We start from the raw sequence: 25,979 nt of genomic DNA, 5'->3' as shown, positions 1-25,979 counted from the left end.
GGGTTTATTTTGTTCTATAGAGATGAGGGATGTTTCTGTTATGTGGAACAGCAAAGCAATCTATTTATATCTTCACAGTAATAAACAGAAGGATGCCCCACACAGTGTTTTCTAAGAACAAATTTTAAAGTTTCTGGTATTTGTTACTAACCTTGCAGCTTCAGCATCTCTTATAGAATTTACTTTCAACATTCTTCTCACATGTTCACTTTTTTCAGGAGTGCGTTTCTTTAGGTTTTCACATCCTTCTCTTGTGTTGTGATAATTGATGTTATCAGTAGCATATGGTGCACTTTTTGATATCTATAAAAAAGTGCAACATAATATGGGACTGGCACATTTCATGGAACGGCATCATCAATTAAAAACTATTTCAGTACTGAGATTAAGCGTCTGTGGAAAGCTTTTTTTTTTTTAAATCATGCCTAATGATCACCACTGCAAAATGGGTAAACTTTTTTTTGTTGAGTGGTTGGTGATTATTTGAGATACCAGAAATGCAACAAAGTCTTTCCTACAAACAATATGCTTGATAGGAAGGGTTTCTATAAAAATTCTTAGGTTTGATTTAATATTGAGGAGACATTTCCCATATTTTCACTTCTCTTTTAATTTATTATGAAAATTATTCCATTACTACAAGAAGAGGATTATCTACAGTGTTCAGTGCACCAAGAATCAAGACTGTGAGAAGAAAGGTTTGGTTTAAACAACATCTCTTATGGATTATTTTGTCTATGATAAGGAAATTAAATAATTGCAGGGGAGATTTTCAAAGGCACAAAAGGCAGTTAGATACCCAACTCCCATTGTAAAGCAATTTCATGATACATCCAAATCTAGGGTAACCAGATGTCCCGATTTTACCGGGACAGTCCTGATATTTGGGGCTTTTTCTTATTTAGGCTCCTATTGCCCCCCACCCCCATCCCGATTTTTCACACTTGCTATTTGGTCAGCCTACCCAAGTCCCGTGTGAGCACTGAAAATCTTCCTCTACCCGTGGAGTATACAGTATACATATATCCATAAAGGAAAGCTCTTTCAGTCTCTAAAAATATAGGAAAGTTACTTACCATGTACAGTAACTGTAGTTCTTTGAGATGTATTGTCCACATGCAAATTCCACTGCTACTGCGCAGGTGCCTTATGTGCTAGTGATCTGAGTTATTTTGGCCAGCAGCACCTATAGGGTGTGCATACACTCTTTATCCTCTATGAGGACATTCAGTTCTTCTCACTGTAGCATCTCTTATAATAGGACTCCAAGGAAGAGGGGATGGAAGGGCAGGTTGCGGAACGTGCATATGGAGAACATATCTCAAAGAACTACAGTTACTGCACACAGTAAGGCCATATTTACACTAGCACTTATGTTGGCAAAACTTTTGTCGCTCAGGGGTGTGAAAAAAACACAATGACCAACACATGATAGCAGCCATTTCCATTGATCTGGCAGCCATTTCTGCTGTACCAGTACTGCTTGGAGGCTCATTCTGGCTATGAGCTGGCCCTAATTAACAAGTGACATGAAGTCCTCATAATTGTTGTGGGAAAAGTTGTCGACAAAGGAAAGCTGCCTTTTATGTATACAAAAGTCAAATCCAGCTAATATGGCCTGATAACTGGCTACACAGAATTGTACGTTTGCTGAGGAGTAGGCTTTCCAGCCAAATAAATCTGGTCTCTTTGGCTCTTTTTCCTGTGGTGTGGATCTGAATTGTTTTGCCTATTCATTTGCTACTGTGACTACAAAGGAGGATGGGATAGGATGCGTGTAAAAGAATTTTGCACCCATAGAAGGCACTTGATATTTCTTGTCTGGATGCCTGTGGGAGGTAGGTGGTGCCAAAGCAGGTGTCTGCCACAAAGTTCTGGCTGGATGTATAATGTCCTCGTTAACTGGGAGGGCCATCTTCCCTACTGCAGAGCCTTAAAATATGTCTACCAGTTTATATGTCTGTTCTTCCACTGCCTCAACAGGGATTTGGAGGATCTTGGCCAGCCTTTTAATGGGTCTTGGAAACCCTTATAGTTGTTCATTTGTGGGGCCAGTACCTCCTCCTCTACCTGTGGTTGTGCAGATACTGGAAAAGGGTGGTGGGGTATCTGAATGTGCGGTGCTCTGGAGGTGGCCACCTTCTGGTGGCATGGTTGCTCTCTGGGGTTGAAGTTGCTCTGAGCTGACCAGGGTCCCCAGCAAGGCCACATGGGCATTGGTGAGTAAGACCCTGGTGGCGAGGGGATAAGGAACCATGAGCCTGGATTCTGTGGGTCCCAAAATCTGTCCTGTGAGGTGTGTCTGGATCCTCTATCAAAGGGCAACAGTCTGGGTAAGTATGTTGTGGGGTGGAATTTCTCATCCCCCAGTTCTCAAGATGAATCTGAGGAGAATGCATAGCTCAGATCCAGGGTGGAATTTCTCATCCCTCAGTTCTGAAGATGAATCTGAGGAGAATGCATAGCTCAGATCCATGATGGTGCTGTGGCCTTCAGAGTATTAGGGACTGATGGTGCCACACTACTAGATAGAGTCGGGGCTGACTGTAGTACAGAAGTCAACAGCAGGGAAGATTGTGATTTTTGGTGAATCTGCAGGTCCATTGATGCCAAGCATGGCAGTGTGGATGGCTGCATGAGAACCAGGTTTTGTCAAGGTGGTGTAGGAATCTCTGCAACAGTGACAGTGCACTGTCCTGACTGGCTTGGTTCCAGAAGAGTTGGTGCGGGGCCATTGAGGTAGACTGTGTTGGGGTTAGTGCCATTCTTTTTCCCCAGGTTCCATTTTCAAGTACCAGATGCTTTGGTGCTGTATGATTGGAACAGGCTCAAGGCTGAGCTTCAGTGGGAACCATTCTGAACAGTGAAATCTCAATGTTCAGTGCTATAGGGAGGTTTTCCTATTAGAGGACACCTTGGTAGGTGACCTGCCCCTCAGACTTCTAGTTCCCTGTGTTCTATCTGGGGATGATGCCATCACTGTAGTCACAATTTGAGTCAGAGCTCTTGAAGGCAAAGAGCCCACACTCTGACTCAAGAGGTCCCTGTACATGGGGGTCTAGTGAGCCCAGTTCAGAAGCAGGTCTTATTGACTTCGTCATTAGAAAGACCTGAAGGTGGGCCGCTCTGTCCTTTCTAGCTCAGTAGCTGAAGGACTTGCAAATCACACATTTACTGGGAATGTGCGATTCTCCCAGACAACAGAGGCACTTTGAGTTTCTGTCTGTATCTGGGATGCTCCCTTACATGAGAAGCAATGTTTAAACCCAGACAAACCAGATGATGCTTTACTGAATGGGTAAGTTCTCACAACTAAAGGTTTCAACAGACAACCAAACTACTAAAAACTACTAAAAAGACTAACTATACTATAAAACTAACTGTAAAACTATTAGCTAAAGCTATAAGGAGGGGATAGGCTCCAACTCTAACCCATGAGGCAGGAAGAGGAACTGAATGGTAGTTGGCATGCCTTGTCCTTATATGCCCTTGCAGAGGAGCATGAAAACTGAAGAGCACATGTACACACTAAGGGCTGGTCTATACTTACCCGTTAGTTCGACGGCTGGAAATCGAACTTCCGGGTTCGATTTATCGCATCTGGTCTGGACGCAATAAATCGATCCCGGAAGTGCTCGCCGTTGACTGCGGTACTCCAGCTCGGCGAGAGGAGTACCGCGGAGTCGACGGGGAGCCTGCCTGCCGCATGTGGACCGCGTCTGAACCGCGGTAAGTTCGAACTAAGGTATGTCGACTTCAGCTACGTTATTCACGTAGCTGAAGTTGCGTACCTTAGATCGAATTGGGGTGTTAGTGTAGACCAGGCCTAAGGGTACTGCTGGTCAAAAAGACTCCTACCACTAATGCACAAGGTGACTGCACCATCAGTGAAATGTGCATCTGGACAGTTACTCAAAGGAGAAAGTAAGATTATTTCTTCCTTAGATTTGACCTGTATTAAATATAAATATTAATTTTCCACTTAAAGTTAATCCAGGCTATAGATAAATCTCGTAAAGCAAATCGTGAACAGAACTTTTTTTTTAATCTTAATCTGTTCATAAAGAGAGAAGCAAACTTTTATGGTGAAATCCTGGCTCCACTTAAGTCAAGGACAAAACCCCCACTGACTTCAGTCAGACCAGAATTTCAACCCTTATTCTCTTAACATCACTGACAATATACAAACATTTTTCAAATATTGCTTCTTTTTGAAAAACTGTGTGTGAATTTAAGATTTATGAAGGTGGTATCTTGCCTGAATAGGAGACTGATGTACTCTTTGGATTTATAACAGGTACAAAACAAGCAGTTGTAGTACAAGCTGTCTCACACAACAGTCATATTCCTCAAATCATGATTTGAAGTGTTCATATTTTACTAAGGAAGCACCCCTTCTCCTCTATTTTAGACAAATGATACTCAGGCAGAGGCTCAAGAGCTGCAAGTGGCTCTTTAATGTGTCTCCTGCAGTTCTTTGCAGTACATGATATTAAAACACTGTGAACTAGTTATTAACCAATCAGGATACTTTTACTATGTTATTAATCAATTGTAGTTGATAAAATAATAATACCTGGTCAGTCATTTTGCTGTGAGAATAATATATATAGATATAAAGAGATAGATGTATATAAAAATAGTAAATAAAACTATGAATTCACACTACTGTGGCTCTTTTGGATAATGTTGATTGCTAATTGGACTCCTGAACCACTGAGGTCTGAGTATCACTGTTTTAGAGGTTCAGGGTGAAATTCTGGTCCCACTGAAGTCAATAGGAACTTTTGCCATTAACTTAAATGGGGCCAAACTCCTCTTGACTTCAGTGTGACCCAGATTGCTGGGAAACTGTTAAGAATTTACATCTCCTATAACATTTAATCCCAGATAGGTAGTAATGTTAGTACATGTTCCTCATGTAAAATCCTCTCCAGAGAAAAATACACACTACTTCTGGAATATGCAAGTTGCCCAAAGAGAGTGTTTTTGGCTGCACAGAAAGTGTAGAAGGCAAAAGTTCTGCCTACTCAAAAAAAGTAAGAAAAAAAAAATTTGTCCCAAGGTGGTGTAGAGAGCAGAGCTCATATAAATGAGCTTCCAGCCTCCCTTGCACTGCAGCTCTTTGTCTTTGGTTCAGCCTTCTGTCTGCTGGGGCCACACAGCTTGTGGGACCTTCTGCCGCCAAATGACTGGAGTAAAAACATGACATGGGAGGTGACAGGGAGAGTACTTGGTTACTGTTATATGGAAATCGGGAGAGTTGCATGGGAAATGATGTCTCTCCCACTGGAGCTGGATATGCCTCTGAGCATTGACTTTCTTCCTGATGTCTATGGGAGCACGCCAGCCTCTGCTTTCCCTGCCTCAACTGACTGTATTACTCATTGAGCTAGGAAAGAATTTGCCCCTGCATTAGGGTACCAGAGAATGCACTGAGCATGGTCAGTGAGTCCTCCAAAGTTATTTGCATTATCCCGACTGGCATATAGGAAAGGGCTGGTTTGGGTGGTTGCATAATGTAAAAACTGGCATTACAAAATCTTCCAAGGGAGAAATAACCACTAGAGAGAGTACAGCTTCAGAGGCACACAGAAAGTTCATGGGTCAGCATCTAGAAGCTATTTTGGACTAGCTAGAGAGCCTTTACTCATATCTATGAATATCTATATGACACAATGACTTAGAGAATAACCTTCAAATATGACATTAGCTTACACTTTTAAAAAAGTCCTTGCCCCTTATAAAGCAAACAGATAATATAAAATAAATCTCCATCAGCTTGTGAGTAATTGCCTTAAAGAACAAAATCAGTGACATTCAGAGTGAAGGACTGAGATAAAACCAGATTTATTGCAAACATATCTGCCGATGAAGGCCTCTCAGATCATCCAGGTTGTTTCTTTATTTTCATAAAAATGTGTAGTGCAATAAACTTGGTCTGAGCTCATTGCAACATAGGAATAGAAAATAGCTCCAATTTTAAAAGGTTCTTTTGCATTTTCCAAAGAAAGCAGTATCTCTATTTTAATAATAGGCATTCTGACAAGGACTGAGTGCTTTAATAACAGAAAAATAAAGTGGGAAATGTTAAACAATCTTTTTGTTGTAAAACTGAAAGGCTGATAAACATTTTATACATATAGTATAAACACATCTGTTTTTGTATTATACATGTAGGTTTTGACTTGGCTAGATTACAAACATAAATTTAGAAAACTAGTAAGCCATCCTTTAATACTATATTTCCAGAAAAGGTTCACTGCAGCTACATAATGACTCTGCTCATCCATTTCGCTAAGCTTACTGTGGCTAAAATCATGGCACTGTACTTGAAATTTAATATAGCTTAAGCATAGATTTTTCTTTTTCTAAAATTAAGGGTTGGGTTCTGCATCTTGCTCTTTTACATTTTTGTTGCATTTAGTTAAGCCATCGCATTTACAGATAAAAACCATTAGAAAGTCCAAACTTTAAAAACTGGAAGTACCAACTTTAACTCTGCCACTGTATCCCCACCCACACTATAACCTGGGCCAGGAGACCTTTGCTAATGGGCAGAGGAAAGTTAAGTCTGTCCAACAGTAGGCTACCTACTGTCTGATGAGATAGCTCATTCCTCCCTCCCCCCCCCACGCCACCCCACACTCTTTCAGTCTATATTGATGAAAGGACAGTCTCTGCTATATATCTGGTATGTCCCTGTGAATCAACCCTTGTAATGAAGAGAGCACCCAAATCTGTGAGGAAACAGTAAACAGTTGATTGCTGATGGCCAAATACCTGCTGCTAAGGCAAGATACAGAACCCAGCCCAACTATGCAGATGAGCAGGAGGTGCATGTGATGCATCTCAACCGTCTTACGTTTTTTTCACATGAAATGGTAACTGACCTGAAGGATGAGAGAGGCAGAAGGAATCTGGTGGTTGCATTGCTAGTGGTGCAAAGATGCTGCCAAGCAAGGTCTCTGTGCTTACTGACTCCTGCTCCCCTCCCCTTTCCAAGGTAGAAGTAAACCTACATATATATATTAGTATTCCAGTCATTAGATGTACAGTGGACTAAAGCTGTGTGAATAACCAATTTCTTGGTTTGCTGGCAATTCTGAAAAAAAAGTTGCAACCAACATTTTTCAAAATTTTCAGCAAATCAAAAATTCAAATTTGTTTTTGGTTTGGATCAAACAAAATGTTTTAACAAAATCAAAACATTTGAATTTGACCACTTCTAAACTTCGGGTCTTTTAGGTAAAATTATAGGAAATTTCAAAACCAAGTCACTTAAAAATGAAAAATCAACATAGTTCATTTCAAATTTATCAAAATGTTTTGATTTTTTCCGTTTTGTTTTTTTCCCCCTGACTGAAACAATTTGGTGAAACCAACTTGAATTGGGGAAATGTTGCTGAATTTGCATTTTTTGCTGAAAAAGATTCAGACTCAAAAATTTCGCTGAGCTCTAGAGCAGACAGACTAAAGGTGGATTTTTTAGAATGCATTAGGTGGTTTGGATTTTTTAAACTCTTGGAAAGACTGTGAATCACATAAGTAGTGAATTTGCAATATATTGAAATGAATTTTTTTGGACTTCCTAGCCCGTAGTGGTATGGGTGATGCAATTCTGGACTATATGGACTGTTTTATTATGGGAAAATTTCTTAAAACATTCTAACCATAATTAAAATCACTTAGAGCCATAGTACAGTCCAGCACGTTTAGAAACCAGCTTAGTAAAAAACAGTTCAGAATGCCTAGAGTATGGTGTATAGTTCCTAAGTTTTTAGTATTTGTTATTGATGTTTTAAAAATCTATTACATTTCATTAATATTATTTTAAAGGGTTGAATATTTTGTATATTTTCAACTTAAACGCTAGCTTCAAGTTTTCTATTTGAGTATTCTTTTAATTTTTATTAAAGTTGAAAAAGTATTTGCTTACACTCATATTAGTCAAGAAGAGTGAAATAAATTTTTGCTTGTAACTTCAGTACAACTTGTATTTAGTTAGTGGTGCTCATAAGAATGCCATACGTGCATTCGAGAGAGAGAGAGTTCATAAGAGTTACAAGCACCTCTGACTGTACTAGTAGAATTTACAACTATCAGAAAGCTGCAAAAATGTAGGCTATGTCTACACTACAGCTTATGTTGGCATAATTTATGTCACTCAGTGGTGGGAATTAACTTCTCCCACCCCCAGGGACATAAGCTTTCTCCCACCAGTTTAGAGCAGCTACATTAAAGAGTTTACAGCTGCACTGATGCAGTTGCACTGCTGCAAACTCTTTAGCGTAGCCATGCCCTTAGTTCTCGGCAGCAGAATTGTACCTGAGACCTCAAAGAAGTTATAAATTTCACCAGCATAACCAGTAGAGCTTGTAATTGCCACAGTCCCATTTTCAGATTCACTAAAAGTTAAAAGCTGCATAAACCCAATCCAGGGGACTCATGGAAATTACAAGTAGAGCTGGTCAAAAAGTTGTCATTTTTCATTGAAAAAAGTTTAATTGACAAATGACATTTCATCAAAATGAAAATGATTTGTGGAAATGTATCAGTTTTTAAGAAGATTTCTCAGTTCCAGGATGGAATGTCTGATAAGGGTGAGACACACACATATACCTAGAGCCCTGACCCACCCCAGGATAGTCAATAGCTTGGCAGTCATGGCACTCAATTGGGATGTGAAAGGCCCAGGTTCACATCCCTGCTCCAAATCATAAAGAGTAGGGATTGGTATCTGTCTCTCTCTCTCTGGAAAAAAATTTAAAATCCCGTTTTCATTCCACAACACAATTACAATAAATTTTGAAATCTTAAATCTTTTGTGAAATGAAATTTGTTTTCCAGCCAGCCATACTTCCATGCTTTGCTGGCATTATGCTCATGAAGCTTATGACTTTCCAGCAAAGCTCAGATTTTAAAAAAACCCATAAACATATTTCACATGTTGAGAACTAGAGATGGTCAAGTTATTTGTTCTGATCAGTTTATTTGGTGATTTTGGCTTACTTTCTGTTCATCAATTGTCTGTTAGATTATTATGCATTTACTAATCATCTGACAATTTGTCAGTTTTTTGCTATTCATGACTGACCCCCTTACGATTCTTACAAGACTTGGCCTGTGGTCCTTGCAAAAGCTCATACTTACGGATCCTGTAAACTTCCTTAGCAAGCAAACATCACTTAAGTTATATATTTAGGATGTAGAGCAAATACTTTACATTAACAACATTGTATGCTTTTTCTTATTGTTAAATTTTACAAAGTCTTCATTTTTTGGTTAATCCAAGTGTTTTCTTATGGGAAAAGGGATGAACCATCAACTAAATCAGTCTTTAGCTAGAATAATTTGAAAGTAAATAAATTCCCATGGTCACTTAAATTGGTCCTCATGCCATGTATAACAGCATTCACTGGTTCATTAGGGGAGAGAAAAAGTTTCATTAGAGAGTCTACACTCTCTTATGGTTCTCCCCAAAAGGCCTTAGTATGTTTGGTAAAAATCAGTTTCTACACAATGGCCAGCTTTCTGTTGAACAGATCATTAAGGTATAATGGAAACGTATTTCACAGACTTCCACAAACAAATATGTACATGCACAGGCTGATAAATAAACACATGAAACAATCTTAAAAACTGGTCAACATAGCAAGAAATGACTATGTGGTTATTTGAGGACTTCACTTTAATTTGGGCAGACCGCAATTATTAAACCTTTATTTGTTCATTACTTAGCAAGCAATAATCTCTGCAATATGCAAGAAATGTGAAACCTCTTTCCACCCTACCTGCAAAACCAGGATAGGATAGAATAAGGACATACAGTTCATATGTGACGAAGTAAAAGACAAACAGTCTAAAAATGAGTATGAAAGGGTTCTCCACCCAACCTTTTATGTGCTTTGAATTTTGCTAGATATTGCTAATATAATCTATTTACTCTGTCACTCAGTAACAAGGGAGTTTAGCAACCTCACTACTATGGAATACATATATGGTACTACAGTGCCCTCTTGTGCTTCATATATACATTCAACAATGCCTAAACAGAGGATTTAAAATATACAGTATTAAATACAGTATTTACTTACAAATGACATAGAAAAATGTGGAATTCAAGAACTGTGCTCTCAGACTGAACACATTCTCTTTTTTGTATTCATAAAATTTGGGAACATGGGCAAGAAAAACAGGGGCCCTCCTTGGCAAGTAAAGATACTGTCCTATTATCACATTGTCAGATTTACTACTATCACACATGATCCACCTAATTCTCAACTATTTTAACCAAAGCTACACATTCTAAAAAATACCTCAGTCAGGTTAACTAAAACAGAGACATTCCTACACAGAGAAAGCATGCTGCAACTACTCTCAGAGGGATAATATAAACAACATGGGTGAAATCCAGATATTCCTTATCATTTTTTAAATAGGAAAAAACATATTGCTAAATAACAGGTGTGTATGCACTTTACAATTTGAATCCCTATTACTCACAGCAGCAAGAAAAATTACTTCTGACTCATTCTTCTCATGCGGATGCTGCCACTTTGGAATTACTCTTGCTGTTGAAAACCCTAGAGCCTTGGTGTGAAATCCTGGCCCTGCTGAAGTCAGGGGGAGTTTATCCATAGACTTCAATGGAGCCAGGATTTGATCCTTGGTATTGATTATCCCGCCTGTAAATAAGTCTCCTGTGGCAAGCAGTTGTGTTTGCTGTGCTTCCCAACCTCCCCTATGGAATGGGAGTCATAGTGTAAATCTACTGCTGCAATGTGAGCAGTTTTGGTGCTGGAGTTGTTGTTTTTTTAAATTGGCAAAATAATTTGGCCTTACCTACTTTCACAAGTATCAGATTTGTCACATAATTGTTTTCAACCAGTCACAGAGCCAGGAATTTTCACTTATTTGTAAAATTGCTTCAAGTTCCTTTATACATTTCAAGTGTTACTTTTACTTTCCATTTCCGAAACCAAAAGCTATTAATAAGGGTCTGAGATCTGTTCAGCCTCTCTGAGATGGTAATATTCTTCCTCACAAGTTAAACTGCAATCAGCAGAGCGTAGAGGCAGGGGATATTGCCCAATTCCAATGTTGTCCTTGTATTATTTTATTTGATGAAGAACATCACGCTATGTTATCAGTTTAATGATAGCAGACATTCCTGGTATCACTGACACATTTGGCCTCATAACTTGGCTTATTTTCAGAAGTATCAGTTTGCACAAGTGAATAATTTAAAGACATACAGAATAGGGGATAATGTTTCAAATAACCACCACCCCCAACATATACACTATAAATTTAACAATTATTAATTGTTATTATTTTATTATTTATTTATTATTTTAGTGCCTTGAGGTTGGGGCCTTATTGTGTTAAGCACTGTACAAACACATAGTAAAGGACAGTCTTTGCCCCCAAGAGCTTACAATCTAAATAGACATGACCAAGGATGTAAGGTGAAACAGAGGCACAGAGAAATGAAGTGACTTGCTCATGATTACAAAGCAGGTTATTGGCAGAACTAAGAATTGAACCCTTGCGTGAAATCTTAGCACCACTGAAAAATAGTGGATTTTGCTCCAAGGGTCCTGACTCCCATCCTATGGTACCATCATTTTAGTAACTAACTGACTTACAAAGTACTGTTTTTAAAAGTAGGTTGTGCCCTCATTTGCTTCTGTACGACTTACAATGAAGGCCTAAATAGATATTGTTTCGGTTTTTTTAAACCTTCACATTATTTTAGAAATATCAGCAAAGCCAAGCCTGCTCTTTCAGGGGTATGTCAGAGATGTGTATTGTGAGCCCTCATGTGTTATCGGAAGGAGTGAGGGTGTTTATTCTTTAATGAAGATGTCCTTTTTACCAGATGTTTATTAGACATTGCTAGACAGGTGTCAATAAAACAAAAACATATTAAACAACCAGATTAAATTCCTTCCCTTTTAATTGTACCTCATTTTGAGAGTTGTCATTTGTTTTAATTCAAAGCTTACCTATGTTCCACACACGTTTGTTGTCCCCTGATTTTTGATGTTGACCATTTTTTTACATCAAAAATAAAGAATCATGAAATGGAGATTAAAAGAAAGAGTTATGGACACTAATAGAATGAATCCCACAGCATTTGAAGTTTTCTGAATGGATACTTTTTTTATGTCCCTTATTTTGTGTCATGGTCACAATGAGTTCCACACTGGAGCATTTGAGAGGTCTGATTGTTCAGCTTTCAATATCCACTTCCTTGCAATGTCATACTTAAACAAGGCCAGAATTTCTATTATAAAGAAACAACAAGAATTTTGGTTTTTTTATTTGTGTCATTGGGAAACACTTTTCAGGCCTTCTTACTCCTTCAGAAAAAGCAAATACAGGCAAAAACCCAATTTTTCTTACACATCTGAGTCTTTTTTTAAAAAGGTGCCTCCTTTTAGAGTGCCAGAGTTTACAGACTCCTGTAGCAACCATAAGATCCAGCCCACATCAATTTCAGTTTGGCAGAGGCAATATCACAAATTGGAGGCGTTCAATAATTTTAAAAAAACATATTTAAATATAAGTACTTCTGTTTTAATATCTCCAATAGCCTGATATTGGAACTACTACAGATAGTGAATAACTGTTTGCAGGGTCTCGCAACTCCTACATTGCACATTGATCCACATCAATTCACACGGGATCCATGTTCAATATAGATATTTCATGTGGGGGCTGTAGGTCCACATAGCTTCTCAAAGTGACAGTATTTTAAGTATTCATTTTTCTATGTAACTGTATTATCATCATTAGAAGTCTAACCTAAATATACAGTTCACAGAGAAAAAGGGTCAAAGCGTCTTGTTAATGGATTATTTACCTGATCCAATACTGCCTTGCTATTCTCTATTACATACCATGTCTGCTCTTGTAGGTGAATACCTGAACAATACTTCTTTCTTCTCCTTCATCATCTTGGCACGTTGTCTCCATTCCCGAAGCACTTCTTTATCTCTGAAAAAAATTAATTTATATTTAACTTTTAAAACCACATTTTAAAAAGTGAATGTTATTACTTCTTTTTACCCAGTCAACCATTTTACAGTGGAATAACGTGCCAGATATGTGGCAAAAAATGCATGTACTATGGACATCTTTGTGAAGCACTAACATTCAAATGGAAGATCAGCACTTCAAGGAACACCACTGCATTAAAATGCAGAGAGAAAAAATATAGCAGCAAAAGAATTCACACAAAAATTGAAATGGTTACAGGACTGATTACTCAAAGGTTTGTTAGGCTACAGAGCTTTCATCTCTACATGGCTAATCTGGCTAGGTCAGAGTACTTGAGTAGGGATGGAGGTGCCTGTGTATGCAGAAGTAGACAGTTGGACCAGAAAAAGATCACTTAGGTCATTTAATCTGACCTTTCTCCTTCCAATATTTTGTAGGGATGCTCACTAAATAATTCTCCCTAATATATTTTATTTTATTTGATCTTGACTATCTGCAGAGATGGTATTTCAGTTGCCTGTGTTGCTAATCCATTCAACTGCCCAACTGCTCTGTTAAGAACTTTTCCCTAGTATCTAACCTAAGCTTTTCCTTCCTAGCCTAGTTACAGGTTATATCTCCTTGTCCTACCATTGCCTGATATTATAAATACAATAATCCTCTTCCTTCATTTACACTATCTCCTTGAAGGTATTTATCAACTGTGATAAAGTCTGCTGAGTGTATTCTTTTAAAAACTATATAAACATAGTTCCCCTTGTCTCTTCTCCTAATTTCTTCTAAATCCTGTGCACAGATAGAGCAGCCTAAGGATTATTCTGATCTACATTGGTTGCTAATGCTCCAAGAGGCTGAAATTGCAGCTGGAGATTATCATAGTGTTGAGGTGTCCTAGCCAGGCATATTTCCTCTAGTCTTTTCCTTGCTACACCAAATGCCAGGATGTAGAGTCGTGTAAGAGCTACCTTGACAATTCAAACAGAGAATCCCCCTTGCACTGAGTTGATCTTCCTAGGATTAGATGTGCCGGTTTTATGCTTGTGCTGGTGGCATAATGCACACCAGCCACATCAGTCTGAACTGGGTTTCTTGGAATCTGAACCAAAGTTTTTGACCTGAAAAGCTCAAAAGTGACCAAAGAGAGAAGAACTATAATGAAAAGCTGTGTAAATTAGTGGAGAAGTTTAGCAGGTGTTATATTAGTTCCACAATTTTTGTTTGGATTTTTTTTTAAATTATCATCCTTTCAGGTACTTAATTTGTTAATGCTTCACTGTGGGAGGAATTTATGGGCTTCAAGGATGACGACTGTAGTAACTCCCTAGTTTTACATAAGATTCATGTACATATACATGAATAACATCGTCACACAGCAAGTCATTTTTTACACCAGTGCACACCAATGCTATGCTAGTGGTATGCACTGGTGCATCTCCATCATTGTTGTTAGACCACTGCAAAAAACCCAGTATAGATAAGCCCCTGGTCCGCCATGGAGGTAAGTTAATTAAGGGAGAAACAAGAACTAGGGGATTAATATCTACAAAGGGCAAAACAAGAATTAAGGTTAATTAATTATTAAACGAACTGAAGAGCTTATTTTACTAACATTGGCCCAAATCAGTATCTAGGCTAGGTCCCTCAGGAAGGGAAGGGTGCACAATGATTGCAGTAGCCCTCCACAACCTCAACATCCCTATACAGGCAGGAAGGAAAGGTAGCAACAAGAGGATCCACACAGTGGCAGAACCTCTGCTCCCATCCTTACTCTACCCAGTCCCCCTCTGTGTACTGATGTGAAGGCAACCCCAAAGAAGCTGGGCTCTGCAACATATGGAAGTATACCTTCTGCGCACTCCTCCAAATCCTGCTAACTGCAAGATGTGCAAGATCTTGTGCTGCCAGGCATACCTCTGCAGAGAGAGGATTGCATTTGTCCCACTATGCAAAAGCATGAACTGCATTTCAGACATATGTTGGAAAATTTAAGGCAATGTTATAAAGTAGACCTAACAATCTATATGCTTTTTTTTGGATAAGTTCCATGGCTAGTGTGTTGGCTTCTGAATATGATTCAAAATGCATGCACCTGGTAGGACAAAAGGCAGAATTTTAAACAATTTACAATTCTTAGAACAAAATTAGTTAAATATACATATTCTTTATATTGAAAAAATGTCAACATGTTTTATGACACAAAATATTGCCTCTAGCAGATTCAGTGGCGGATTAGCCACTGGACCAATGGGGCCCCCGGCAGGAGCACCAGGCGAGCAGGGGAAGCTGTTGTCTGATTTTAGGAGGTTAATATTATTAATTTGGATAGTATGGGTTATAGGCTTGCCAATTATTCTGATCAGAAGATAATAAGGTGAAAGGTCCCAGACATATGTATGTTAACTTTGCTGTCTGGGTGAAAAGTCCCAAACATATATGTGCTAACTTTGCCTTAGCTAAGCTCAACATACAGGATGTGGCCTGTAGGTCCCTTGCATTACAGCCAACATATAGTCTATTATAAACCTATAATCCTATTATAACCTATTATAATAAAACAGGCAAGCAAGCAGGCTAGCCCTATAGGCTACAAAGCCCGCACCCTGACCTAGCTCTCCAGCAGAAGCAGGGCAGGGGAGGCGGGGGGGGCAAGCCTCCGCACCCCGACCCCATTTCCCTGGCAGGAGCATGGGGGGGAATGACAAGGGGTGAGGGACTGCAGCCAGAAGGGGTGGCAAGGGGCTACCACAAACCCCTAATCCGCATCTGAATACATTGCCGTTAGTAAAGATTAAAAAATGTTATTTAAATACTCTATAATATATTGTATGAAGTAAGGAATAGTGAAAGGGAACATTTTCCCCACTAGATGGGAACAGGAACTCATGTTTCCCCAGTGAAGTCAATGAGAAATTCAATAGTTCACACTCCTGTCCCCTAGGAGCACCGTGCTTTGTGAAGGAAAGTACCCCTTACATTTCTATTCATAATCCAGATCATTTGTAATGATTTTCTTTCCTTACAAATGGTAAAATGGGTGATTTGTGAAGGGAAAAAAATTACAATGTGTTAAGAACAGCTGAACAACAACTTAAAAATACAGCATTGTCATTAAGCAACATAACCATAAAACTTACTTTCTGTGCTGTTCAATTAAAGCCTGGGTCTCTTTTAGTTCCTTTTGCACAGCCAGTCTGAACTCTTCAGCTCGCTTTGCTTGAATCATCTTATCATATGATTGAAACTCAGAAAATGTATTCTTCTGTGAGAACTTCTTCCTTTTAAAATAGGCAGTTTGATACAGTTGATTCAATATTGCATTAAAGGGCAAGCAGGTGAAAAAAATTAATGATAGTGAGGGCTGGCCTTAGGGAAAATGGCACCCTGGGCAAACTTGTATTTTGGCCCCAGGCAGACACGCTCATTGCCCCCAGCACCTGTGGGCTCCTCCGTGTGCTTAATTTGTAATGAAAGAGATGCCAGGGCTCAGCACCAGGAGGCACTGGCACAAATTAAGTGACGGCTGGACAGCCAGACAGTGGTGGCTGCTGGCCGGGCACCCAGCTCTGAAGGCAGCACTGTGACCAGCAACAGTGCAAAAGTAAGGGTGGTATGGTGTATTGCCACCCTTATGTCTGTGCTACTGCTGGCAGCAGCACTGACTTCAGACCTGGGTGGCTGGAGAGTGGCGGCTGCTGGTCCAGCAATACACCCCATGACCATTGGGCCCATGGAAAAGGGGGACTCGGGTCTGGCCCGCTGGCTCTGCAGAGGCGAACACTGATGCCTGTGCCTCCCTGCCAGGCTGGCTCGCCAGGCTTGCCAGCACTCACCCCTACTGACCATAGCACCCCACTAACCACGGCGTCCTGGGTGGTCACCCATGTCACACGCTTCTAAGGCCGGCCCTTAGGGATAACTAAATTCACAAAGCAGATTTATGTGTGGGCAGGGCCAGCTCCAGGCACCAGCTTGTCAAGCAGGTGCTTGGGGTGGCCGCTCCGGAGAGGGGCGGCACGTCCAGGTATTCGGCGGCAATTCGGTGGACGGTCCCTCACTCCACCTAGGAGCAAAGGACCTCCCGCCGAATTGCCGCCCCAGATTGCGATTGCGACTTTTTTTTTTTTGGCTGCTTGGGGCGGCCAAAACCCTGGAGCCGGCCCTGTGTGTGGGTTTGATCCTTGGCCAAACAGAGAATACGAAAACACAGAAATCAAACCAATTTGGCTTTCTTCCTTCTAAGCTTTTTTTATAGGCACAATAGATCATTGACATTCCAACTATATTTAGGCCCTGATTCAGTAAAGTGTCTAACTAAGCATATAAGTAGTCCAACTGGTTTCAATAGCTTGCTAAATCAGGGATTTAAGGCAGTGGCTCTCAACCTTTCCAGACTACTGTACCTCTTTCAGGAATCTGATTTGTCTTGAGTACCCCCAACTTTCACCTCACTTAAAAACTACTTGCTTACAAAATCAGACATAAAAATACAAAAGTGTTATAGCACATTATTACTGAAAAATTGCTTACTTTCTTATTTTTACCATATAATTATAAATCAATTGGAATATAAATACTGTACTTACATTTCAGTGTGTAGTATATAGAGCAGTATAAGTCACTGTCATATGAAATTTTAGTTTGTACTGACTTCACTAGTGCTTTTTATGTAGCCTGTTGTAAAACTAGTCAAATATCTAAATGAGTTGATGTACCCTCTGGAAGACTTCTGTGTACCCCCAGAGGTATGTGTACCCCTGGTTGAAAACCACTGATTTAGGGTATGTCTACCCAGCAACTAGACACCCGTGGCTGGCCCATGCCAGGCGACTCGGGCTTGCGGGGCTCGGGCTGTGAAGCTGTTTCATTGCTGTGTAGACTTCCAGGCTCAGGCTGGAGCCTGGACTCTAGGACCCTGCAAGGTGGGACGGTCCCAAAGCCCGGACTCCAGCCCAAGCCTGGAAGTGTACACAACAATGAAACAGCCCCAACTGCTGAGTCAGCTGGCATGGGCCAGCCGCAGATGTCTAGTTGCTATGTAGACATACCCGTAATCAAAAATACAGTTACATGGGATCATATTATGGGAAAAAGAACAGAAACAGCCTGAATCGGCAAGCCCTCCCTTTGCTTTCAGTGGAGGAGGGATTTGTAGAGCAGAACCTGGAATATAAGAATATATATAATGAAGATGATAAATATGATGCAGAATGTGATGAGAAGAAACTGTGCAAGTAAAAGATTTCAGAGTAAAAGCAGTTTATAAACTTAAAGTATATTCATTTTAAGAGAAAATGATTACAGAGTGCCACCTTCAGGTTCTTTTCATAAAATGAAAAACTGTAAGCACACTGTACAGGAAGTCTAGTGAACTACCTACATAAAGTAGTAGGTGATTCTCTGAGTACTGGAACTTTCCTTTGTTCTTCCCATCCAAGTTAAGTGCACTTTTTGTTGGAATAGGTTTTCATTAGCTCCGAATTACAGAAACTCCTGTATATTTTTTACTTTTTCATGAATGATTCCTACTGTTTCCCTCTCCAACCTCATACCCAATAGTGCAACGGAGCAGTCCCTTGGATGCTCTTATACATGAGATTATGTTTCTTAACCAACAGAGTTATAGGAATGTTCAGTCAATCAAGTAATTTATAGCAAACAACAGTAAAAAAGAAAAAGTATAATTTGATGAATGTTGACCCACTATATAATATTTTTTAAATTAGGCAGAGTGTATACATTGCATCTTCACATCCTATAGGGGGCAATAGTTTGTTTCCCCTGGTGGGGAAAATAGGGAAAACTTTCACAAAAAAATGCTGTGAAAATTTCTCTCCATTTTTCTTTAAAATGTGAAATTTCATTCAAAGACTAAATTAAAAATAACCTAGTTCTATGTTTGCTCAAAAACAGATGGTGGGGAATAAATGTAAAACTTTAGTCAAAAATGTTCCTGATTTTATTTTTAATTTCAAAATTTCAACAAAACTTTGAAATTCAAAAAATGTTCACTATTCCTAATTCTTAGACTTGAATGTATATTAGCGGTTCCATAACACTGTACATTGACAAAACACTACAGTGACTCAAGAGAAAATATATATTGGAGAAATTTGCTAATTCATACACTTAATAATGTGAACATAAAATATATTTCCCCTTTTCAGCATAGAATCAATAGCAGGTCCTCTAGTGAGGGTTTATTACCTAAACTTCATTACTTTTACAAAAATCCCACCATATTTTACATTCATTAGCATACTATGTAGTTTCATAAACATCAGTTAGCAAAATACATGAACTAATTACATTGTATCATGCAATAGCCTTATTTGCTAAAAGTGCAAAATTAAGTAATCTGAAATGGGTCTTCTAGTCACTAGTATGCATTAACAGATTTTACTTCTTTCAGTCAAGCATGTTCCAAAAGTATTTCCAAAAGTGTAATTATTAAAATATGAATTGATAAAGTTTTATATCTGCATGGGGATGGCAGTTTCAACCAGTCGTCTTTCCTTTCTCATGTTTACAAAGTTGATAGTGCTTGTAGTTTCCTAGTTTTAGAGAAAATTTAGAGTTATTTATTTGTTTAGGGCCTTTTTGTTTTCTTTATTATTTATTTGTTCTAAGCATCACTAATGCATCATCTGGGCACAGATGGAGTGTTTTTAATCATGCTGTATGTTAAAATGCTTTTAAATCTTTTCACTTAGAAGTTTGGTTATTCATCACCTGCCCAACACACATAGTCTTCCATACTGTACCTCATGATATGAAATTAAAATACATATAATACTTTCTTTCACCTGGAAAGAGTCGCTGATTTGTGGTAGAGCCTCTCTTTCTTTCTGCCGTTTTTTCTGAACTCAGCAAACTCCTGCATTGTGGCTTTAGGATTTAAATCCTGGTTAGCAAGAAATTCTTCCTTTTCACCTTTTACCATTTCCTCCCTCAGCTTCTGAAATCGTAGCATTTCTTCTTCATTAGGCCACTCATCTGACAAATCCAAACTGGATTTCATCAACTCAGTTAAATTTAACTTTTCAACAGGTGGCATTTCTATTGGAGTAAAAAGGAGATTACTCAATACTCATCTATCAGACCAATGAAGTTACTAGATTTTGTTTGGCAAATTTCTATTTTTTTCCTCAGGAATGTGACTATACATGTGAAAGACTAGTTTGTTATTCACATACTCTGACTTTTCCCCTTCATTAGTAAACTACAACCATCATTTGAACAAGGAGCAGTAGACAATGCATTAAAATGAATGGAAACATTTTCTATAATGGTAAAGTTAACACAGCATGACAAAAAGAAATGTGAGGTCTATGTTATTTTGAGATTGTCTCTTCACTCTACCACTAAAGAGTTATATACTTACCCTAAAATAATAAAAAATCTAAACTTTTCACCATGGTGCATTCTCTGTACTGTGTATGTAGTATATGTAGCTGCTCAACTGCTAGGTGAAGTCAACCTACAGGAACATGTTTATCAACAGCAGCACTGACTTCCAATTCACTTCTGGGTACAATTCAAAAGTTAATTTTGGCCTATAAAGCTGTATCTGACTTGCTGTCTAAGGCCCAATGAACCAGGCACGGAAACATGTGTTTAACTTCAATGTGAGTGACTTCACCCTAGTCAGCAAAGCATTTAAGTGCATGGTTAACTTTAAGCACGTTTAAATCCCATTGAAGGCAATGGAATTTAAACATATGCACAAGTGCTCTCCTTAATCAGAGCCTAAGACACCTCTTTCCTCATAGTTTGCTATAGTTGAGACCAGTTGGGACATCTGAGCTAATAACCATGAGGTTGGTGAATGGATGTTCTCAGACTATGCCACAGGATTCTGAAATTTGTCCCTGGAGCTGACTGGAACCGGTGCCAAAGTCTTCTGGCCATTAGGGTGCAGTGGTGGGCCCATCTCACTTAACTTAAGCAATACATTTGTCATTTACTTAGTTTTTAGTGGTTAACCATGCAATATTTATATTTTCTTAATGTAGCTTTTTGGCTAGTGTAAATATATACTACATAAACTATGTATGAATAATGAGTAAATGAATGCGTGAAGACGCTATGCATGATGACCAGCAAGTAAGATATTTGTACCAGAGAAATAAATATCAGAAGAAAGTAAAAATGCTAAGCACTAAGATACCATAGCATGGAATAAATGCCTAGGTGCAGATCTGTTAGTCCAATTGGGAAAAACCTTTTAACATAGCCAACATGAACTTGAAATCTTTATGAAATACAACATCAAGAAAAAAAAAAACAAGTTATGCATGAAGTCTTATCTCTGAAGACCTGGGTTTCAAATCTATTTGGTATCCCAGTAAAAAAAAACTGTCTTAAATTATTCTATTATGTGCATTTGTCTATACATACACAACTTGAATATTTTTTATATTTGCATGTCAGGACTAAGATGCATTAAGGTTTGGTTCGGCAGAAGCTGCAGAGTTGGAGGTTCCCCAAATCCCAGAGAAGTAAACAGCTATATTTCATCTCTCTCTTTTCCTCAAGTTTTAGAGGAAATGCATTCTCCCATAGCACATTCTGTTATATTCGCTGCATGAAGTGTGTATATACCACCTCTTACATACTGCTCATCCAGCATGAACAGATGGGCCATGTGGGAGGGCGCAGAAAACTCTTGAATATTACAGAAGGTTCCCAAATGTGGCATGTCCACAAATTCTGAAAATCAAAGTCTATGGGGAGTATTTTTCCTTAATTATAACAGTATCTAAACTAAAGTAGAATAGTATGATATTGCAGTAGCATGAGTTATGAACCTGTTCCAATATACATTTTATAATTATTTCGTAGTTAAAATATGCTGTCTTTGAATGAAATAGAAAATAAATAGCATGCAAGGCTACCTTTTTATATAGTTATATAGTGGGAGAAAGAAACAAAATCCATAAGATTTTCAAAATCATGTATGTACCAAAGAAAGAAATTAGACAAGAAAAGAAAAACACTGTAGTGTTTTAAAAATATAATTTATTTGGCTTACATTTTAATGTATAACAAATATTTACAGGGATCTCAGGAAAAAATAGGCATTCTAGTCCATAATGCAACAGAAACAAAACACAATAATAAATGATTGTGGGAAATAATTGTGATAATTTCTAAACCAAACATTTACTTACATGTTACTAGATATATATCAAAATTACCTCATGGAGTGAATTTAGATAAAATCTGATATAATTCATTGATTTTATTCTATTTGTTATAGCTGATTATGCAAAAGTGATCATCAGAAACATTACAGGTTCTTCTGTATAGAGTAAAGCCAAGGATTCTCTCTCTATCTACAGTCTATGCACATTTTACAAACAAAAGATCAGTCCTTTATTTAATTCTTAATAGTGATATCAAAAATTGAATTTTAACAGATACTGAACAAGATTAACCAAATAGTTTTCTCTAAGGGATATATTATCAAGGATTTAGGAGTTTTATTCCTTCTACTTAACAGAAAAGATGATTCCATGGCTATTTTAGACTTCTTATTCAAGATAATGCAAATAATTCTCAAAGGCAAATGTACTTTTCAGAATAAATAATAAGAGTTCATTATTAGAAAAAACTGTTCTATCCTCTTGAACAAAGATTGTTTTGCTTCTATTTTTCATGTTCAAATTTATTTATTTCATATTATAAGGTCAGCTGAAAACTGTAAAAAGCCCAATTCCATTTAAACAAAGGCTTTCTAATATATTTCAGAAATGGAAAGGCCTTATTACCCAATTACTTCCAAAATCTATAACAGGCATCATTTTGAATATCTTACATGGGACATAAATTCTGGTTCAAAATTAAGGGTAAGTATTTGGTTTTTCTTTCCTGCACCCAAACTTCCTTCCCCCATTTCAGCTCTACAAAGGATCACGCTGTTGATGGAAATGCTAAGTACACACCCATCTAAAAGATAGCCATAGGTCTCAGGTATATTAAGCTCAAATGTAATCTATACAAACTATTTTTTTCAGTTTGATTTCAGAAATTTAAATATGAAATTATTTGATATGCTACATTTTTAAACTTTAATAGCAAGATACAATAATACATTTTGAGATTACACGTTCTGTGGACACCGCAATGTATGCATACAAATGTATGCAATTGTTAGTATGTTCCTATAAAACATAAAAAGTTATCTTCCTTTAACTAACATTCTACTAAACTCACTAATGAAGCTCATCTGTTTCCATGGACCAGTGAATGCTTTCCTAAGAGCAGGGTATCTCTTTGACTTTCTCTTGTACTCTTTAACAATGGCCTTTGCATCTTCTTGTAGCATAGAAGGCAATTCTGTGAAATATAGAACTTTAAAGTATGTGCATGTCTACTATATTAAAGTCTAAACTAAGACTAGACTGGATAAAAGACTATAGAATATATTATAAGGAGCAATCTTGCATCCTAAATGGTCTTCTCTATTTGTAATCTAGAATACTGACATATGGTAAATAGTATGGGTAGTAGTATAGAAGACTGTGTTAATTTTCAAAAATGATCAGAACAGAGTAACAGTCTGAGGCAGGCATAAGGAGCACATTGTGCAGGCAGGTGCTGGGCTCACTTCTTCAAACAGATTTTTGAATTAATCTCATCCTTGACCTACAATAACTCTTTTATTCTAGTATAATCCTTTCTTGAGTAGATACTGAAAAATGTGCCAGATTGTGGATTGGGTTTGTGATGTAGATAAATAGGATGAGGCTACCAAAACTCATTGACTCAAGGCCTAATCCAAGATTTGAGAACTCAGCCGTCCAGACAAGTCAGTTTAATTCACTAATCCACTATGCTACTTAATCTCTCTAATAAGGTATTTGCATCTGTCTGCAGTCAGCACAAAAATAACTACCTGTTGCTAGTGAATTAGCTAGTTGTTACAGAATAGCATAATACTGATGATAATATCTAACCTAAAACTCTTCTTAGTCTTGATAAGATAAAAATGTAAGTAAATGCATTTTGTGTATTTTACACTAAAATGTACACTAATGTGGAAAGAATTTAGTCAAAAGGTTCAAATAATAAAGTATGCACAGTATCATATAAAACAATATGGTCCCTTTACATGAAAGAACACTAGTTTATTTTGGCCTTTTAATGTAATGAAATAATCTTCAGAAAAGTTTGCTTCAAATAGATCTACAATGTTTTTTGAAAAAATAGTTTAAATTTTTGTTGATATAGGAATCTTTATACAAACACTGTATGGATTCTTGAATACACTTCGATTAGCTATTATTCTATAATCCAGTCACCAAGAGATTTCCTTTTTGACCATTCTCAGCAGGGTGAGGCAGAGGTATTGCATGCAGAAAGTGGGGCTGGCAATTCAGTAATGATACTTTCTTTCCTGGTCAGTGCTGAACTAGCTCCACAGCAAATTGATATAGAGCATAGTGCTGCTAGAGATATAGTCTACTACCTGAGATGGAAAACACAGATCCTGAACACTTGTGGTCATTAAAACACACATGGCAATATCTCCTTCAGTGATTCTTCACACTCTCTGCTCCCCTTGGTGTCTTTCAGATTTCTGTCCCTTTGTCTCCTTATTCTTGCTGACTTCATCTATTCCCACAGTTTCAACTGTCACCTCTATGTGAATGATTCCCAAATCTACCTCTCTATCCCTGATCCCTCTCCCTATGTCCATTCTGTATCTCTTAATGCATCTCAGACATCTCTTTTTGGATGTTCAATCACCATTTTGAACTCAACATTTCTAAAATTCAGCTTTTTATTGTTTCTCCTGATAGGAACATCCAGTTACATTAATAGGATAAATGTTTATAAGCAATATAATCCCTTATGCTTTAGGATATATGCTAATCACTAATTGCCTGGGGTTAAAGAAATTTCTCCTATGAGCAAGTTATTCCATAATTGTTTATTATGGGGTTTCTCAGACCATTCTCAGATGCACCTGGCCACTATCAGAGAGAGGACAGTAAACCACTTGCTGGATTTGTTATGACAATTCCTATATTTCCTCTTCTCTGTCTCTTGGAAATTCCACTATCCTTCCCATCTCTGAGGGTCTCAACCTTAGTATAATCTCCTTCCTGACAGTCAGTTTCTCACCAAGGCCTATTACTACTTCTTTTTAAATATCATCACAATCTGGCTTTTCCTTTTTAGCCCCCTTTCTAAAAAATCTTGTATATGTTAGTCATATTTCATGTTGATTATTGCATGTGTCCAGCCTTTCCTGTTCTCATATCTCCTCCTCTATTATCAGAACTGCCTTTTTTGAAAACATATTCCACGCCTTTCAGAGTAGCAGCCGTGTTAGTCTGTATCCGCAAAAAGAACAGGAGTACTTGTGGCACCTTAGAGACTAACAAATTTATTAGAGCATGAGCTTTCGTGGGTTACAACCCACTTCTTCGGATGCATATTCCACTCCTGTTGCTCTAGCCACATCACAGACATCCTTAAGTCCCTTCCCTGGATTTCTCTCTTACCACATAAAAGTCAAGATCCTTCAAGACCCTAAAATATGTTTTAAAAACATAATAATACATTTCTTTTTCTATTTATATATCAGGACTTGTCCAATTTTGCATTCAAGAGTTGATGGTACTACTGACACAAAGCTATACAGGGAATGCATCACTTCATTCACATTGTTTTTCAAAAACAACTAATTACAATTTTAATAAATATTCATGAATAATTGTCCTACATACCTTGAGTATCTGACTCTAAATTGACAAGTTTTCCATTACCGACATTCCGGAGAAAGCACAGAATGGATCGCAGTCCCCTCTGTACAACATCTTTAGGTGGAAACTCCAGAGGGCAATGCCTTAGATTCAGTGCTGTCAATGAAGTTAAATTACCTGCAAAAATAGTTTAATCTATAAACATTTTGGAAGGAAGAGCTATCTGCAGATTCAGGACTCAAATATGACTAAGTTGTA

The 25,979-nt window shown here is 38.0% G+C and overlaps 1 protein-coding gene across 1 annotated transcript in view; it reads right to left on the bottom strand.

Moving 5' to 3' along the window:
- The window catches only part of LRRC27 (leucine rich repeat containing 27), a 61,295-nt gene that overhangs the window by 5,147 nt on the left and 30,169 nt on the right, over positions 1–25,979 (bottom strand). The window contains exons 4-8 of the mRNA XM_026650870.1: positions 25,746–25,898; positions 19,812–20,064; positions 16,143–16,283; positions 12,909–13,005; positions 152–303 (exon numbers count right to left, since the gene is read on the bottom strand). Of these exons, the coding sequence (XP_026506655.1) occupies positions 152–303; positions 12,909–13,005; positions 16,143–16,283; positions 19,812–20,064; positions 25,746–25,898 (796 nt within the window). The remainder of the gene's footprint in view (positions 1–151; positions 304–12,908; positions 13,006–16,142; positions 16,284–19,811; positions 20,065–25,745; positions 25,899–25,979) is intronic.

Source organism: Terrapene carolina, unplaced genomic scaffold (genome assembly GCF_002925995.2).
Source record: "Terrapene carolina triunguis isolate 2854851 unplaced genomic scaffold, T_m_triunguis-2.0 Scaffold95, whole genome shotgun sequence".
Lineage (NCBI taxonomy): Eukaryota > Metazoa > Chordata > Testudines > Emydidae > Terrapene > Terrapene triunguis.
The sequence above is the reverse complement of the archived record's forward strand: the minus strand, read 5'-3'. Positions and strand labels throughout refer to the sequence as shown.